Source organism: Carcharodon carcharias, chromosome 3 (genome assembly GCF_017639515.1).
Source record: "Carcharodon carcharias isolate sCarCar2 chromosome 3, sCarCar2.pri, whole genome shotgun sequence".
Lineage (NCBI taxonomy): Eukaryota > Metazoa > Chordata > Chondrichthyes > Lamniformes > Lamnidae > Carcharodon > Carcharodon carcharias.
This window is the reverse complement of record NC_054469.1, coordinates 213672619-213689897: the sequence shown is the minus strand read 5'-3', so window position 1 is coordinate 213689897 and position 17279 is coordinate 213672619. Positions and strand designations below refer to the sequence as shown.

General features: G+C 44.2%; 1 protein-coding gene across 2 annotated transcripts in view; it reads left to right on the top strand.

Moving 5' to 3' along the window:
* Positions 1-213: 213 nt before the first annotated feature.
* LOC121275904 (leukocyte elastase inhibitor-like) overlaps positions 214-17279 on the top strand; it is a 41231-nt gene continuing 24165 nt past the window's right edge. The window contains exons 1-2 of one of the 2 annotated variants that reach the window (XM_041183715.1): positions 229-294; positions 7015-8446. In XM_041183715.1, coding sequence (XP_041039649.1) covers positions 7051-8211 — 1161 coding nt within the window. In that variant the 5' untranslated portion in view covers positions 229-294; positions 7015-7050 and the 3' untranslated portion in view covers positions 8212-8446. Of the gene's footprint in view, positions 295-7014; positions 8447-17279 lie in introns of those variants that run through there. The other variant, XM_041183716.1, reaches the window with a different exon arrangement.

Sequence of the window (17279 nt, the reverse complement as noted above, 5' to 3'; positions counted from 1 at the left end):
ACCTGTATTCGGGAGGGTTTATACTTTCTAGGGCTCTGTCAGCTTTTGTTAAATTGACATGTACGCTTCTCACAAGCTCTGTAGGATTTAATTCCGCAGCAAGTTGGAAAAACAAAAGCAGGAATCTCCTTGTGTGTCTGGGGAGAGGGCAGTCTCCGCTGTGACAGGAGTCCTATCAATCTGAGGGCGGGCGTGCGGTCACTCCGGGTTAAAACCCGCCCCAGAGGCGGCGCACAGAGCGAAGTGAACACACTGAGAGTAAGTGTTGGATGCTGAAAGGTAGCTGTGCATAAGGTAAGTGTCTTTATGTCTCACCCAGAGGTTTTAGTCTCCCTACACTTCCCCGTGAGCGCTGCAAACCTTCGCTAACTTCATCATCAATTCCCTTTTCGTGCATCAGAGAAACACCAGCCATTTCATTCATGTCGAAACTGTACTTTCTCTCTCGGTCTGACTGTCAACAAACACTACCGGGGCGAGGGAAATATAACTCGGTTCCGCTTTAGGATTTGTCACCGAGCTGTTCATTCCGGACCTGAAATAAACCGGGGAAATTTGCAAACTTGAATGTTGCCCGAGGACTGACGATATTTTTATGCAGAAAAAAAATAAATCTCACTCCGGTTCTGACAAACTCCGTTTCTCTCTCCACGAAAAGACCTGCTGAGTATTTCCAAGCATTTTCTGTTTCTGTGTTGCCGAGATTGCCAGCGATTGCGGTCTTTCACCTTTATAGGAAACTGGAAAGCTTGTGGATTTTGATCACGTATACAGTCACATCGTATACATTCACATAGTATACATTCATGCCGCATATACGATCGCCAGAAGCATCGGGGATAAGATGGTAGAACAGTTGTACAGGGGGAATTAAGATGCAGTGGGACTATCAGAAATATGTGCAAATATTTATATTTACAGATAAATATATTTTCCGGAAGTGAAGTCAATGTTCAACGTGTTTAGAAAAGACAAAGGACAGAAACGCTAATAGATCTATATGTCAGGGACGCGTGGGCAGTAATCGCTCTGCATCCTGTGTTAAGCTGCAGAATGATCCACTCTGGGAAAACATCTCAACTCGGTCAAATCCTAACAAAATCTAGGGTATAATACAAAGTCCCAGACTGGCATAAAAAGGACAAGTTGCTCTATTAAGAGATAGGAAGGGTGTGCAAGTGGAAGAAAATTATTTTAATGGGAGATTTCACCATCCAAAGATTAAATAGAAACGCCTGGAGTCCTTTTAAATCATGGTCGGTAAATGTGCTTGTGTTGATGTGGTGTTAAGGACTTGGACAATGTACAAGAACTGAAAGTTGTAAGCAAAAAACTGTGGATGCTGGAAATACAAAACAAACATAAAAATAGTTGGAAAAACTCAGCAGGTCTGACAGCATCTGCGGAGAGTAACACAGTTAACGTTTCGAATCCGTATGACTCTTCAACAGAACTAAGAAATATAGAAAAGAGGTGAAATATAAGGGGGGGGGTGGGACAAGTAGAGCTGGATAGAGGGCCAGTGATAGGTGGCGATTGCCAAAGGATGTCATAGACAAAAGGACAAAGAGGTGTTGAAGATGGTGATATTATCTAAGGAATGTGCTAATAGGTGACATTAAGGGTAGAAAGCAGGACGAGCAATGTACAGATAGCCCTAGTGGGGGTGCAGTGGAGAGAAGGGATCTGAATAGGCTAAAGGGTAGAGATAAAATAATGATGGAAATACATTTAAAAATAATGGAAATAAGTGGGAAAAGAAAAATCTACATAAGTTATTGGAAAAAAGGGGGATCGGAAAGGGGGTGGGGATGGAAGAGAGAGTTCATGATCTAAAATTGTTGAACTCAATATTCAGTCCGGAAGGCTGTAAAATGCTTAGTGGAAGATGAGGTGCTGTTCCTCCAGTTTGCGTTGAGCTTCACTGGAACAATGCCGCAGTGCAAGGACGGACATGTGGGCATGAGAGCAGGGTGGTGTGTTGAAATGGCAAGCGACAGGGAGGTCTGGGTCATGCTTGGGATCAGATCGAAGGTGTTCCACAAAGCGGTCACCCAGTCTGTATTTGGTCTCTCCAATGTAGAGGAAACTGCATTGGGAGCAGCAAATGCAGTGGACTGAATTGAGGGAAGGGCAAGTGAAATGCTGCTTCACTTGAAAGGAGTGTTTGGGCCCTTGGACGGTGAGGAGAGGGGAAGTAAAGGGGCAGGTGTTGCACCTTCTGCGGTTGCATGGGAAGGTGCCGTGGGAGGGGGTTAAGGGGTTGAGGTGTAGGGTGTGATGGAGGAGTGGACCAGGGTGTCCGGGAGGGAAGGATCCCTGTGGAATGCCGCTGGGGGGGTGAAGGGAAGATGTGTTTGGTGGTGGCATCATGCTGGAGTTGGCAGAAAGTTATAGCCTCCCATGCCAGCTGTGCAAGTACAGTTTCTTAAAATGTATTGAAATCCAGGCTTAAGGGAGAAGTCTGGTAACAAGTCCAAATTTTGATCCACTTAATTTGTTCACTGAAAACCAAACTAAAACTCAATTATAAACAGAAAGTGTTGGAACTTTAGCAGATTCGGCAGCATCTGAGAAGAGAGGAGAGAGGAACAGAGTTAATATTTCATGTAAACTTAGATCAGAATGTAAACATGTGATGGGACCAGGCCAAGTTATTACTTTGAGATTTCTGGCTATTTGTATTTTGACAATGAGAAAAGGGAAGGATCCTTTGTTTCACACAGTGCCAGATGTTTCCAGATGCCCTTCTCAAGGGCATTAGGGATGGACAATAAATGCTGGCCTTGCCAGTGACGTCCACATCCCATGAAATAATAAAAAAAATGTTGGCAGAGAAATAAAATCAGATCCCTCAAGTTATTACAAGCATCTACACTCTTAATACTTAAGGTAAAGCATTGACTGCACATTCCCAGGATGACTGATATCAGGTGTGGGTGTTTTTTGCTGATTGTACAACTATTTCATGGTTACAGCCAAATGTTTTCCATTTTATTTCTCTTACACTGTGTATCTTCAAATCAAAGTTAAATTGCTAAAATGCTTAGATCACCAGTGTTGCCGGTCACAAACCAGCTCAGACTATATTAGGCTGAAAGCTGCATCTAAAGAGAAAACAACAGCAAAAGCTCTTCTCTTCCAAGCGGCCAACTTATTTGGTTGTCACAGAAACATTTGATTTGAATTTGCTTTGTTTCAATACATTAACCCTGTGGGCCATCAGTGGCAGCAGAATTGTACTCAAACACAATCTGTAACCTTGTGGTCTGGCATATCCCCCATTCTGTCATTACCATCAAGCCTGGTTCAATGAAGAGTGCCAGGAGCAGCACCAGGCATACCTGAAAATGAGGTGTCAACCTGGTGAAGCTATTACACGAGACTACTTGCGTGCCAGACAGCATAAACAGCAAGTGATATACCGAGCTAAGTGATACCACAACCTACGGATCAGATCTAAGCTCTGTAGTCCTGTCACATCCAGTCATGAATGGTTATGAACAAGTAAACAACTCACCGGAGGAGGAGGCTCCACAAATATCCCCATTCTCAATGATGGAGGAGCCCAGTACATCAGTGCAAAAGATAAGGCTGAAGCATTTGCTACAATCTTCAGCCAGAAGTGCCTAGTGGATGATCCATCTTGGCCTCCTTTGGAGGTCCCCAGCATCACAGTTGCCAGTCTTCAGCCAATTTGACTCACTCCACGTGATATCAAGAAACAGCTGAAGGCACTGGATAATGCAAAGGCTATGGGCCCTGACAATTCCAGTTATAGCACTGAAGACTTGTGCTCCAGAACTTGCTCCGCCCCCTAGCCAAGTTGTTCCAATAAGGTACAACATTGGCATCTATCTAGCTATGTACAAAATTGCCCAGGTATGTCCTGTACACAAAAAAACAGGACAAATCCAACCCGACCAAATACTGCCCCATCAGTCTACTCTTGATCATCAGTAAAGTAATGGAAGGAGTCATCAACAGTGCTATCAAGTGACACTTGCTTAGCAATAACTTACCCACTGACGCCCAGTTTAGGTTCCGCCAGAGCCACTCAGCTCCTGACCTCATTACAGCCTTGGTTCAAACATGGACAAAAGAGCTGAACTCCTGAGGTGATGCCCTTGGCATCAAGGCTGCATTTGACAGAGTGTGGTATGAAGGAGCCCTAGCAAAACTGGAGTCAATGGGAATCGGGGGGAAAACTCTCGGCTGGTTGGAGTCATACCTAGCACAAAGGAAAATGGTTGTGGTTTTTGGAGGTCAGTCATCTCAGTTCTAGAACATCACTGCTGAGTTCCACAGGGAAGCATCCTAAGCCCAACCATCTTCATCTGCTTCATCAATGACCTTCCTACGATCATAAGGTCAGAAGTGGCAATGTGCAATCATCAGTGAACGATATTCAGCACCATTCGCAACCCCTCAAGGCACTGAAGTAGTCCATGTCCAAATCCAGGCTTGGGCTGACAAGTGGCAAGTAATATTCGCACCACACGAGTGCCAGGCAATGATCATCTCCAACAAGAGAGATTCTAACCATCGCCTCATGACGTTCAGTGACATTACCATCACTGTATCCCCCACTACCAACATCCTGGGGAGTACCATTGACCAGAAACTGAACTGGACTAGCCATATAAATGCTGTGGCAACAAGAACAGGTCAAAGGCTGGGAATTCTGTGATGAGTAACTCACCTCCTGACTTTCCAAAGCCTGTCCACCATCTACAAGGCAGAAATCAAGAGTGTGATGGAATACTCCCCACTTGCCTGGATGAGTGCAGCTTTCACAACACTCAAGAGGCATGATACCGTCCAGGACAAAGCAGCCCACTTGATTGGCACCACATCCACAAACACTCACTCCCTCCACCACCAACGCACAGTAGCAGCAGTGTGTACCATCTACAAGATGCACTGCAGGAACTCACCAAGGCTCCTTCGACAGCACCTTCCAAACCCGCGACCATCATCATCTAGAAGGACAAGGGCAGCAGATAGATGGGAACGCCGCCACCTTGAAGTTCCCCTCCAAGTCACTCACCATCCTGACTTGGAAATATATCGCCGTTCCTTCACTGTCGCTGGGTCAAAATACTGGAACTCCCTTCCTAACAGCACTGTGGGTGTGCCTACACCACATGGACTGCAGCGGATCAAGGAGGTAGCTCACCACCACCTTCTCAAGGGGCAATTAAGGATGGGCAATAAATACTGGCCCAGCCAGAGACACCCACATCCCGTGAATGAATAAAAAAAAATTCACTGCACTACTGAGTGAGACACAAATACAATAATTATCATCAGTTGTATCTCAGAATTGATTTCACTAAGTGAAACTGTGCACACTTAAAGTTTGCTCTCTGATGGGGCTGAGTGGGACACTTAACAAGTTTTTTCCTTTTCAATTTTCTGTCCTCTCCCGAAATCTTGACTCTTGCTGGGTGATTTCAATCACTGCTGTCTTGAAATCACTGTGCTGTCTTGAGATCACTGTGCTATCTTGTCCATTAGCCATTCTTTATGTGCAGGCGTGGAACTTATAGTCAGCAGCTTATTCAATGGCAGGAGAGGTGAGAGGTGTCCCTTGGTCACTGTCTGATGTCCGTACCTGCCAACTCCTAACAGGGATCTCTGGATAGCGAATGGGAACAGATTTGCCATCCAGTTTTCCCATCGCTACCCAAGGTGCACCAAGACCAACTGTAAGTCTTCAACTGCCGTCCTTATTTAGCACAGCTAACTCGGAATGAGCCAGCAATTAAGCCTGAGATCAGCTACTGGCTGCCCTGTTCTCTGCATGGCAAGAGTGACTATACACTTTACACTTTAAAAGAATTTCACTGGCTGTAAAGTGCTTCAGGATTTTTTTTAAGATAATTCATTCAAGGGATGTGGGCTTCACTGACTAGGCCAGCATTTATTGCCCATCCCTAATTGCTCTTGAGAAGGTGGTGGTGAGCTGCCTTCTTGAACCACTGCAGTCCATCTGGTTTAGGTACACCTACATGTCCTGAGGTCAAGAAATATAGAGCTAAATAAATGCAATTTCTTTATTTTCTAACCCAGTTAACATTCTTAACAGGGAACGTGTTTTACTTGATAAAGTAAAAGAAAACAAGTTGCATTTACATATCACCTTTCAGAACTGCAGGATATCGCCAAAGCACTTTACAGTCCATCATGGGCCCATATCTTGTGAGCCATGCTTTGTTGGGCCAAGAGGGACAGTCAGCAGTTGCGCATTGGGACCCTGGGGAAGTCCCGACACGTGGACATGTGCAGAAGATCAGTGCAAGTTTTGAACTTCCAATTAGGTTTTTGCACCTCCTGATTCTTTTCGGTCTTTAAATAGATGGTCGTGGAAAAGCTCATCAATGTGTAGACTTGGGCTGGATGCTCAGGTATGACGAAGATAATTAGAGGCATTTGCTTAGACTTTATCACTCATAGGGCAGAATTTTATGGCAGGGGGATTTTACGTTCCCGCTGAAGTCAATGGAGTTTAGATTGTCTTGCCGAGTTTTACCCCCACCGAAACAGGGCCGTAAAATTCTGCCCATAGTCTAACAGCAGCAGTGAAGAGAGGAAGCAGCTACAGTGGAGAACTGGTGAAGGTGGATGAAAGCTATTTTTTTTGATGCTGAATTGATGGTTCCAATGATCTGAAACTCTGCAGAATATTTTAAAATGATAGAAATGTGGAGTCTTTAACAAACTTTTCATGCAATTGGGGTGTGTATGATCCCTTTCAAAAGGGCTTTGTCTATGCAGAATGGTGTATTTAAGTTTTAAAAGTCTCTTTCGTGCAATGTTGATCTTTAGAAGCTTTTTGAAAAATAAATGTGATATATGCGGGTTTGGAAGTCTGCAGCATGTTGTTATAACTCACTGTGACAAGTCGGTTTATGTACTTGGGCTTTTAAGAATGTTTTATAAGAGTGCAACGTGTTATCAGTGACATAAGCAAAACCACATGTAAGCTGAAGTAAATGATCACTTTAACAGGTATTCCCGAATCTGTTGGAGAATTGAGCTGGAGACATGCTTGCCTCCTGGCACCTCAGAAATCGTGCTTCACGTACCGCAACAGTGCTGCTCATATTGAGGGCAAGACGCAGGCAGAGGGACCACCAGAGAAGGGTCAGGCAACATGTCCGCTTGCTGACCAAGAAGATTAACTACCCACCTCAGAGAGTATACAGGCAGAGGATGTCCTATGAGATGATGTCGGAGGAGTTGTGTGTCAGGAGACTAGGTTTCAGCAAGGAAGCGATCGGGCGCCTCTGTGAAATCTTGAAGGATGACCTGAAGCCAAGCTCCAAATGTCTTACGGCCCTAACAGTGCCAATGAAAGTCACCATAGCACTGAATTTCTTTGCCTGCGGGTCACTCCAATCTGACACTGGTGACATGTGCAACATTTCCCAGAGTGCTGCAAGGACCTGCATTCACCAGGTGACAGAGGCAATTTTCCGTAGGGCTTCAGACTTTATTCATTTTGATATGTCCCCTGTGAGGATGAAGGAGAGGTCCCTTGCATTCTACGAGATTGCTGGTTTCCCAGAAGTGATTGGGGCTATCGATGGAACGCATGTCCCGCTGAAGCCACCAAAAGACCAGCCCGTTTCCTTCGTCAACAGGAAGGGCTTCCATTCCTTGAATGTGATGATTGTATGTGACGCCCAAATGAAGATCCTGACTGTGAACGCAGATAACCGGGGAAGTGCACACGACTCATTTGTCCTGGCGAACTCAAGGTTGCATCGGGCCATGAGTGCTTCACCAGGACTTACAGGATGGCTACTGGGTGATGAGGACTACCCGTTGAGAACGTGGCTGATGACACCGTATCGGGGGACCAGGAGCAAAGCGCAGGAACGATACAACCGGGCACATGTAACAACGCGTAAGGTGGTGGAGAAGGCGGTAGGGGCACTGAAGTCGCGTTTCCGTTGTCTGCGGTCGGGGGGCACTTTACAGTACTCGCCTGTGAAAGTCTCCAAGATTGTAGTCGTGTGTTGCGCATTGCACAACTTTGCCCTCCAGGAAGGACTGACCCTTCACCTTGAGGATGACTTAGCGCCAGAAGTGGAAGAGCTGGAGGAATGCAACGTGGATCCAGATTCAGACGTACCTCCTGGAGTATGGGAGGAGGCCAGGACTGCTAGAGATCACCTGGTCGCTACCGCTTTTGAACACTGAGGTTTGCAAACTCCCTGTCGCTTCCTTGTCCCCTCCTTCCCTTCTGAAATAAGACAAGAGAACTGGTGTTTTAACAGTAAACAAATTATTTTATTTTTGTACCAAATTTTGAGGTTTACAGATGAAGAAGGTAAAGTTCAGCTGTTTAAGTAAAAGGTTATTGTGTTCTCAAATATTTAAGATTTTGTGTCTCTTCCGTTACTTTTATGTGAATAAAATTTTTCAGAAAACTTTATGAAGACTACAGCTAATATATTATTCGAGGATCAGAAACAGTGAATACTTATTCATTAATAGCTTTCTTATATTTAATGTTACTCAAACAAATCTGAAGTGGAACAGTGCACATTGGCATAAATATATCAAATAATACAGAAAACAATACAAAACAAGTTAAATCTAACTTGTCAAATGTAATGCAGTCAAATGTAATGGTGAATATAACGATGAATATGGATGTCACAGGCAATTTAAAGGTGTTTTCCCCAAAGTCACCCTTGAACGATGGCCAGGATTTTTCAGTCGGCATGCGGGGGCCGGGCCTGACCACGCTTTCTGTAAAATCACGTGCGATGATGTCGGGCGTGTGTCCCGGTGTCACCGCGCTGTCTCGCGATGTTTCGTTTAGCGGGTGCCTGCTGATAACTGATATGGCCCTAATAGGCCTTAACGAATTAATTAATGTCATTGTTTACACTGCCTGTCCAACCTTAAGGTGGCCTGGGGCAGGCGATAAAACCAAGCAGCCTTCACGTTATTTAGGAAACCTCATCCACGAGCAGGATGAGGTTTCCTAAAGCTTTTATTAATTAAGTAAATTTCTCTGAAATATAGAAACATGTCCCATCTCATGTGACGCAGTTAAATGAGGCGACACGTTTAATTACATTTTTAATCCATTGTTTTTTTTTTCAACAATCACTCCGTGCCTCAGGGAGATTGAAGCGCGAAAGAGCGCTGGCCCCTACTCTCCCCCTCCCCCCCCCCCGCCCACACAGGTAGCGCTGAGCGCCACTGCTTGCGTCTCACACTGAGTGGGCCTTAAGTGGCCTGCCTGTGTAAAATGTCAGCCAGCCGATCGCGGGCAGCAGTCAGCTCTGCAACCGAGCCAAATTCAGGCCACTATATTTGTGAGTGTGTACGTTTTAGCCCTGGAGTGGGTAATTCAATTTAAAATAACCTGCCAGCAAAGGCCTTTATCATTAGAAAGGAAAAAGGTTAGTTTATTTCACGCTATTACTCTGGAAGTTACTTACGGAAAGATAAAGTTATCAACATGTACACCCACAGAGATTTGTTACCGATGAAGATTAAAATGACACTTATAAGCATGAATCATGTTCAGTCTGCATAGTTCAGTACTGGCCTGATTGAAGTCGTGATGTTGCGTTGTCTGAAGTAAAGGGGTTTTGAGGGTGTCTCTGCAGCTGTGATGGCTTCCATTGTTGAATTGTCAGAGGATGCTTTAACAGGTGAGTTTAGTAGGTGGAATCAGGTTTACAATGTGGAGAAAAGATTCTTTGCTTCTAGTTCTGCTTTTAATTACAGCAGACCATTAACTGTTTCTGGATGTCTCTCCCGGGGTTAAAATTCTCATCTGTTTCTCTGAAGGTGCATCAAGATGGTTCAAGATGAAAGAAAAACAGAAAATGCTGAAAAATCTCCAGAAGGTCTGACAGCATCTGTGGAGAGAGAAACAGAGTTGATGTTTCGAGCCCTTATGACCCTTCTTCATATGGACTCGAAACGTCAACTCTGTTTCTCTCTCCACAGATGCTATCAAACCTTCTGGAGATTTTTCAGCATCTTCTGTTGCTCTTTCAGGTTTCCAGCATCCGCAGTATTTTGCTTTTATCTTGACTCAAGATGAATCTGCTTATGTAAGCCGAGATGGTCACTTATCATGTGATCTGTAGGAGAATGCTGTGCCACTTTCCATATAAGGCAAGCGGCAATCCCCTTTAACAACCCGAAGCCTCCTTAACACCTGCAGTATTCAAAAGGGCCAAAGTTTTCAAACCTTCAGGGAAAAAGCCATTGTCTGTTTGAGGACTCATTGGGCAGGATTTTGCCCTTGGCGGGGGTGCTTGGCAGGGACGGTTGGGAAGCTGACCACCGCCCGCGATCGGCTCCCACACCGTGATTTCACGCTGGTGGACCAATTAAGGCCCGCCCAGCGCTGCCTGTGTGGGCAGGAGGAGGATGTTGAGCAGGCCTGGCGTGATCCACACGCATACGTGCGAAAGAGCCCTTCAATCTCCCCGAGGCGTGGAGCTGCCCTCAGGAAGATGAAGTGCTGTTTTTACAAAAGATAAAGGAAATAAAATTGTCATAAAACATGTCGCCTCATGTGACTCTGTCACCATGAGCTTGGGACATTTTTAGTTCAAAAATAAAGATTTTTATTCAATGTTTACTTGCCTTAGGAAACCTCATCATGCCCGTGGATGAGATTTCCTGAAAAATGTAAAGGCTGCTTGGCCTTTTTGCCTGCCCGCCAACCATTAGGTTGGACGGGCAGCATGAATTTGAATTTAATTACCTTCTTAGTGGCCTTAATAGGCGTTTTGATGGTCGGCGGGCACGCAGCTGACTCCAGTGTGTGCCCGCTGAACGAAATATCGCGAGACTGGGCGGTGATGTCAGGGCACACGCCCAACGTCATCGCATGTCATTTTACACTCGGGTGTGTCGGGCGCGTGCCTGTACGCCGAATATAACATTCTGCCCATTGAATTTCAAAGGTCTTTCTGTCTTTGGGTATGTCTGCTTGTAAACCACTTGGAGCCTTCTGAAAGCTTCATAACGGTTTATGCAGTCAGGTGACTTTTGGCAGCCATATTTAAGGCCTACTGAGTGCATTTACTAAAAGAGAGTACAGATTTTTACAAAATCTATAACATCAGAACTACACACACCGGGACAAGGAGCAAAACACAGAGCAAAGAAAAGACAGGAAAATATCCCTCATGATTAATAAAGGTGATGGGGTGGCATGGATAATGAGGTAGACAAGGCAATGGCGGAGGGAGGAACACTTTCTGTATCTTCCCCCGTCTCCATGACATGACCTCTCTTGTGCCAGAGTCATGCCCAGTAGCAGCTGTCACTGTCCTGGGCTGCTGCTTCATTGCTTCTTTGCAAAAGCTGACAAAGAACCTCTCTATGCTGCTGAAGAATCTCATTATTCTGGTGAAGAGCCTCATTGTTTCTTTATGGATGCTGGTAATTCAGTCCAAAGTTTGCTGAAGCAAGTTAGAAATGGCCTGATGCCTCTCACTACTTTGAACTTGTTCCTGATATAAGTGCTCAAGGAGCACAGATTTAGCTTCATTTTCTTCACCGCAGCATGGACCTGATGTTGCCCGCGTGCTCGTGGACCTTCTCCCAAAGCCACAGGCTCCTCACCGCCTGAATTTGCTGAGCACCCTCCCTCCACCACAGCATCTCAGACCTCCCCCTCCTCACAAACCGTAACATTTTAACCTTGCCACAAATGTTTCGCCAGCTACCCTCCAAATTAGTGATCTCACCTTCCTGTCCGTCCTCCTACGACTAGATATTAACTGAGCTGATGTTTTATGCCTGTTAAAAGTGGCCAATTGACTTCATGGAGAGAAGAGCAACAACTTACTAGAAATAAGTTGTGAGTGGGTCACCTGTTCCCAGATTCTTCCAAGTGCTCAGGAACCAAGCTGGAAGATGCATGCCAGTTATGTTCTTAGCTCCTCCCAATGATCAGTTCAAAGGTCAGAGCTGAACCTAATGCCAATGTTTTGGGCATTGCTGCTATAGACAATATACCAATTCTGGTGATCCACTCATTTTTAAATCAGGTCTTAAAAAGCTTCCAAACTGGACAGAATAGCTAATTTTCCCTATATCCATTATTCAGGAATTCTGCAAATTCACCGTCAAATTCTGCAGAGCAGAGATGCCTGTAGTTGGTCTCTGAGCTGCTGCAGATGAAGCAAGACAGGAGATCAATAAATGGGTGGAGGCGCAGACTGAGGTTAAGATGTCCTCCACATTCAACCATTTGCAAACTGAGGATGAAGCAAGAATTGACTTTTTAAAATGCAAAGGAAGTTTAAATCTTTCTACTGGCAATTTGGTCAGTATATTTTAAAAATTCTCATTTTGATCTGTTGGTGAGGGTGGCCAAGTTGCTACTATTGACAGAGTTGATCCACAGAGGCTTCTTGGATGGAAATATTAAGGTTATTTACAATATACTCAGCAGCAACTACACACATGGTTTTCAACTGCAACTGTATCTCTATACTGACTGCTGAGGTAGCCCGCGCTACTCTCCTATAGGTTACGACAGAACATGTGATCTTTCCCAACAAGTATTATTCTTAAAGGTACATTACACACTAAATGAAACCATAATTACTACATGAACACAGGGTAGATTGTATGATAAAATCAAAATACTGCGGATGCTGGAAATCTGAAACAAAAACAAAAATTGCTGGAAAAACTCAGCAGGTCTGACAGCGTCTGTGGAGAGAAAGACAGAGTTAACACTTTGAGACCAGATGACTCTTCTTCAGAACTAAAGAGAAGTAGAAATGTGGTGAAATATGTACTGTATAAGGCGGTGGAATAGATGAAGCTGAAGGCCAGTGATAGGTGGAGACAAAGGAGAGATTGCAAAAGATGGCATAAACAAAAGGTCGAAGGGGTGTTGATGGTGGTGAAACTGGCTAAAGGAGGTGCTAATGGTGACACTAAGAGTAGAGAGCAGGATGAGCCAGTGACAGATGGCCCTAGTGGGGGTGGGGTGGGGAGAGGGGACAGTGTGGGAGCAAGGATCAAAATAGGCTAAAAGGTGGGGATAAAACAATGCATGGAAATAAATTTAAAAAATAACAATAGAAATAGGTGGGAAAAATGTGTATATAAAAATTGAAAAATAAATATTTGAAAAAAGGGGATCAGAAAGGAGTGAGGATGGAGGAGAAGATTTATTGAATTAGGCTCCCGAGCAACAGCCGTGTGAATTTAAATGATGTTTTAATGTATTATGTTGAATGAAACTGGATTTAGAAAGCAGACTGAATACCAACATCAAATTTCCTTTGACTTGAGCCAGATTAGCTATGTTGCAATGTACTACTGTACCTTTATTGTAGCTATCCTGATGACATAGCGAATTGAGTTGAACAATGAGACCTTCAATGTACAGGTCAGGTTATAGGTTATACTGGCTGCACAGTGTGCTCAATGGTTTTGCATGAGGTTTGGAACTTGAGGACTTTTATTGTGTTCAGAACCCGGTCTGTCCGCAAGTATGACCCAGACCTCCCTGTCACTTGCCATTTCAACACACCACCCTGCTCTCATGCCCATGTGTCCGTCCTTGGCTTGCTGCACTGTTCCAGTGAAGCTCAACACAAACTGGAGGAACAGCACCTCATCTTCCGACTAAGCACTTTACAGCCTTCCGGACTGAATATTGAGTTCAACAACTTTAGATCATGAACTCTCTCCTCCATCCCCACCCCCTTTCCAATCCCTCCTTTTCCAATAGTTTATATAGATTTTTCTTTTCCCACCTATTTCCATTATTTTTAAACGTATTTCCATCCATTGTTTTATCTCTACCCTTTAGCCTATTTCAATCCCTTCCCCTCACCCCACACCCCCACTAGGGCTATCTGTCCCTTGTTCGTCCTGCTTTCTATTCTTAATGTCCCCATTAGCACATTTCTTAGCTAATATCACCACCTTTGACACCTCTTGTCTATGACATCTTTTGGCAATCTCTACCTATCACTGGCCCTCTATCCAGCTCTACCTGTCTGCTCCCACCCCCCCCCCGCCCAACCAGCTTATATTTCACCTCTTTTCTATTTTTCCTTAGCTCTGATGAAGTCATTCGGACTCGAAACGTTAACTGTGTTCCTCTCTGCAGATGCTGTCAGACCTGCTGAGTTTTTCCAGGTGTTTTTGTTTTTGTTCTTGCATAATTCACCCTTTGTTGTCTGAATGTCTGTCACCTTGTGCACAATAATGCACTTTGTTAAAGAATGCTGGTGTATTTTGATTGTGCTCATGTTGACCAGAGATACCTAAAAACTTCTGTGGACACAATGGTATAACCAAGGCCCAATGTCGATTATCAGTTTTAAAAAAGTGTGTAGTATCAGGTGTGACTTGCACCTGATTTTATGCTACATCCAAATTTCACTGATCTTCTGAGGCAATTGCATAAACCTCTGCTGCTGAATAACACGGCCTCAGCTCCTAAAGTGCAGCTGACGCAAAATTCCTGATTTTGTGCAAAATGTGAATGAGCTGCAAATGTACTCCTATAATTTAACATGTAAGATGATCAAAAGCCATTTTTCTGATGTTTTATTCCTTTTTTTTCCTTTTCTGGTTTCTCCAGAAGATTTATTTTCCTTGAATGTATCTTCACGGTGTCACAAAAATTTATATTAAAGATTCAAAAACTTCTGCTCTTCAATCTTCTTAAAAATCTTGTGCCAATGTGCAGAAATGAATGCTTGATGATTTCAAACTTTAATTTGGTTGCATAAAGAAGGACTTAGCAAAGAATCTGGCAACACTTCTGTGCTTCCCTCAGGCCCTGACTGTTTACACTTGTTTCACTCTGGTGTTTTACATTGGCTGTAGGTAACAATGGTGAAACTGTAGGAGGAGCCCTTCCTGCACACTCGCAGCTAAAGTGCCTGTGACGTCAAAGTCAGCAACATCAGTGGCAACAACTGACAGCACCAGAAATGGTGCAAATTAGTGCAGAGTCCTCCCAGCCTAGGACGCAGGAGCTTGGAGGACTGAGAGGGGAGGCCACCTTCATTGGCAGGTGGCGAAGTGGTTAGATGATGGAAGTTCCTACTTTTATGGATTGCGCTACTGTAGAATGATGGTCAAAGAGGTTGAGTGACAGAATGAGGTTTTGTCTGGTTTTCCAGCTGAAGAAATGTCAGATGTGTGGGAGAGCCTGGAATTTTCATGTCTCACTTACATTAGTATGAGCAGAAATGGGCAAGAATCCTAGTATAACCAGGAATACATGATCTCATTCAACTGCATATTAAATCTTACCCAAGGAGATTGAGATCATGAATATTTAATCAAGCAAGCTTCATTATCCTACTAATGATTACAGTCCAAGATTTGCTGACTCAAGGGTCGGTTGGCAGTGATACCAGATTTGTGTTGGTGAATGCCATCCACTTCATTGGGCACTGAGCTGAGACATGTGATGAACAAAACACAAAGGAAATGCCTTTCAGACTGGAGAATGTATACCATGGTACCAATACTGAACAAAGATGTTTTGTTTCTATCCTTCTTCCCCCATACGAAAGCAGATAAGTTATGGTCCTGCTCACTTCAGTCCTAATGTTAAATTATGACCTTTGACAATTTTACTGAATTTGGATCAACAGCAAAGGAGCTAAACGGGAACCAAAATGAATAAAGCAAATTTGTTTTGCAATGCTTGGGGGCATTGTGGCATTGCTATCAGAATGAGACATGAGCTTTGTGAAAGTCTAAAAACAGACATTGGCTGGGGTTCTGTATAGAGTCAATGGGGTTCTTGGTCATTGGCTGGAGAACTTGGGGGGAATCCCCAACAGTTCTGTGGGTGGGGGAGACTCAATGCTAACAATTGCTTTTCAGGCACTTAAGTAGCCACTGTCTGGCCTTCCTTGTGATTAAAGCCCCCAGCAGTGATAGCCTGACCCACCGAGAGCTGCCAGCCAATCAGAGGCTGGCAGCTGCTTATTGCTGCCAGTGCCAGCAGGAATTGTGGCAGCTGCTGGCAATACACCCGGCAGAGGTCCAGGGACATTGTGGGACCTCAGACCGAAGGTAAAATTAGGTGGCATTGAGATTGCAGGACGTGGATCGCGGGGTGGGGGTCGTGGAAGAGGGGGAGCAGAGGCGTCAGAGACATGGGCAACAGAGTGGCTTTCAGCGGTCCCCCTTCTCGGTTCCGGGTCCCTCGATCATGCACCAGAGCGCCAGACTGAGAAAGCCCTCCGGGAGACCGGTGTTAAACCCAGTTTCTGGACAGTATTCCGAGGGTGCGGAAAAGCTATGCAGCCGCCATTTAATCCCTGAGCCACACTAAGTTGCCATAGGCCCAGGGATTATGAGTGCCCATTGGTTCATTAATGAGCCTGATTGACATCCCCGCCATCGGCGGCCAGGAATCCCGTGTCAGTCTCTTCCGCCTCTGACTTAATTGGGTGAGGTGTCTCCTGGGATTAACTGGACCTTGCCATGTTTCCCATTAAATCCAGCCCAGTGTATCTTCCAATCCTGGAGACTTGTGGATCAATAATGCCAATGTATTTAGACAACTATATAACAAAGTATCTGTACTCAAGGAACTTGAAGGAACAGTTAATTATTTTCATGTAATCGTTGATTTTAAATGAACTAGTACCCGGTACCAGAATAAAGGTGACCACATTTTAGAATAAAGGACTTTTCTGAATAATCGTGGGTCTTCTCCCACAGACTGCTTTGTTTACTCAAAGATAGAAATGTATATTGATGATTCGTAACTTTAGCAACTTGGCCTAGTGACTAAATGATCTGGGAAGTATACTTAGTTGTAGCTTTCAGAAGAGCAAATCCATGGCCCTTAAAACGTATGTACAGTAAAGAGTAAAGTTGATTAATTGTTGCAGGTCACCCTTATTACATATATTTATGTAGCAGTTTGTTCTCTTGTCAAACTATGTGCAATTATGACACTGCACTATAACACAATGCACATATACAACAATATGTTTATTTTGCAGATTATAGCTTCACCTGAAATTTTACCCATATTTTTATCTTGTGACTGGCTTTTCTTCTTTTGAGTAATTTCTAGAACTGTTTTTTTCAACGCCTTTTCTCAATGAATTGAATTGACAGAGGTAATGATGTGCAATGAATGTTACTGTTCATAGAATGAACGTAAGCCAGTGAGAATGATGTACCAAAAAAAGGAGTTCAGTTTCCACCATGATCCTGAATTGAAAATCAAAGTTCTTGAGCTTCCATACGTTGGTAATAACTTGAGCATAGTC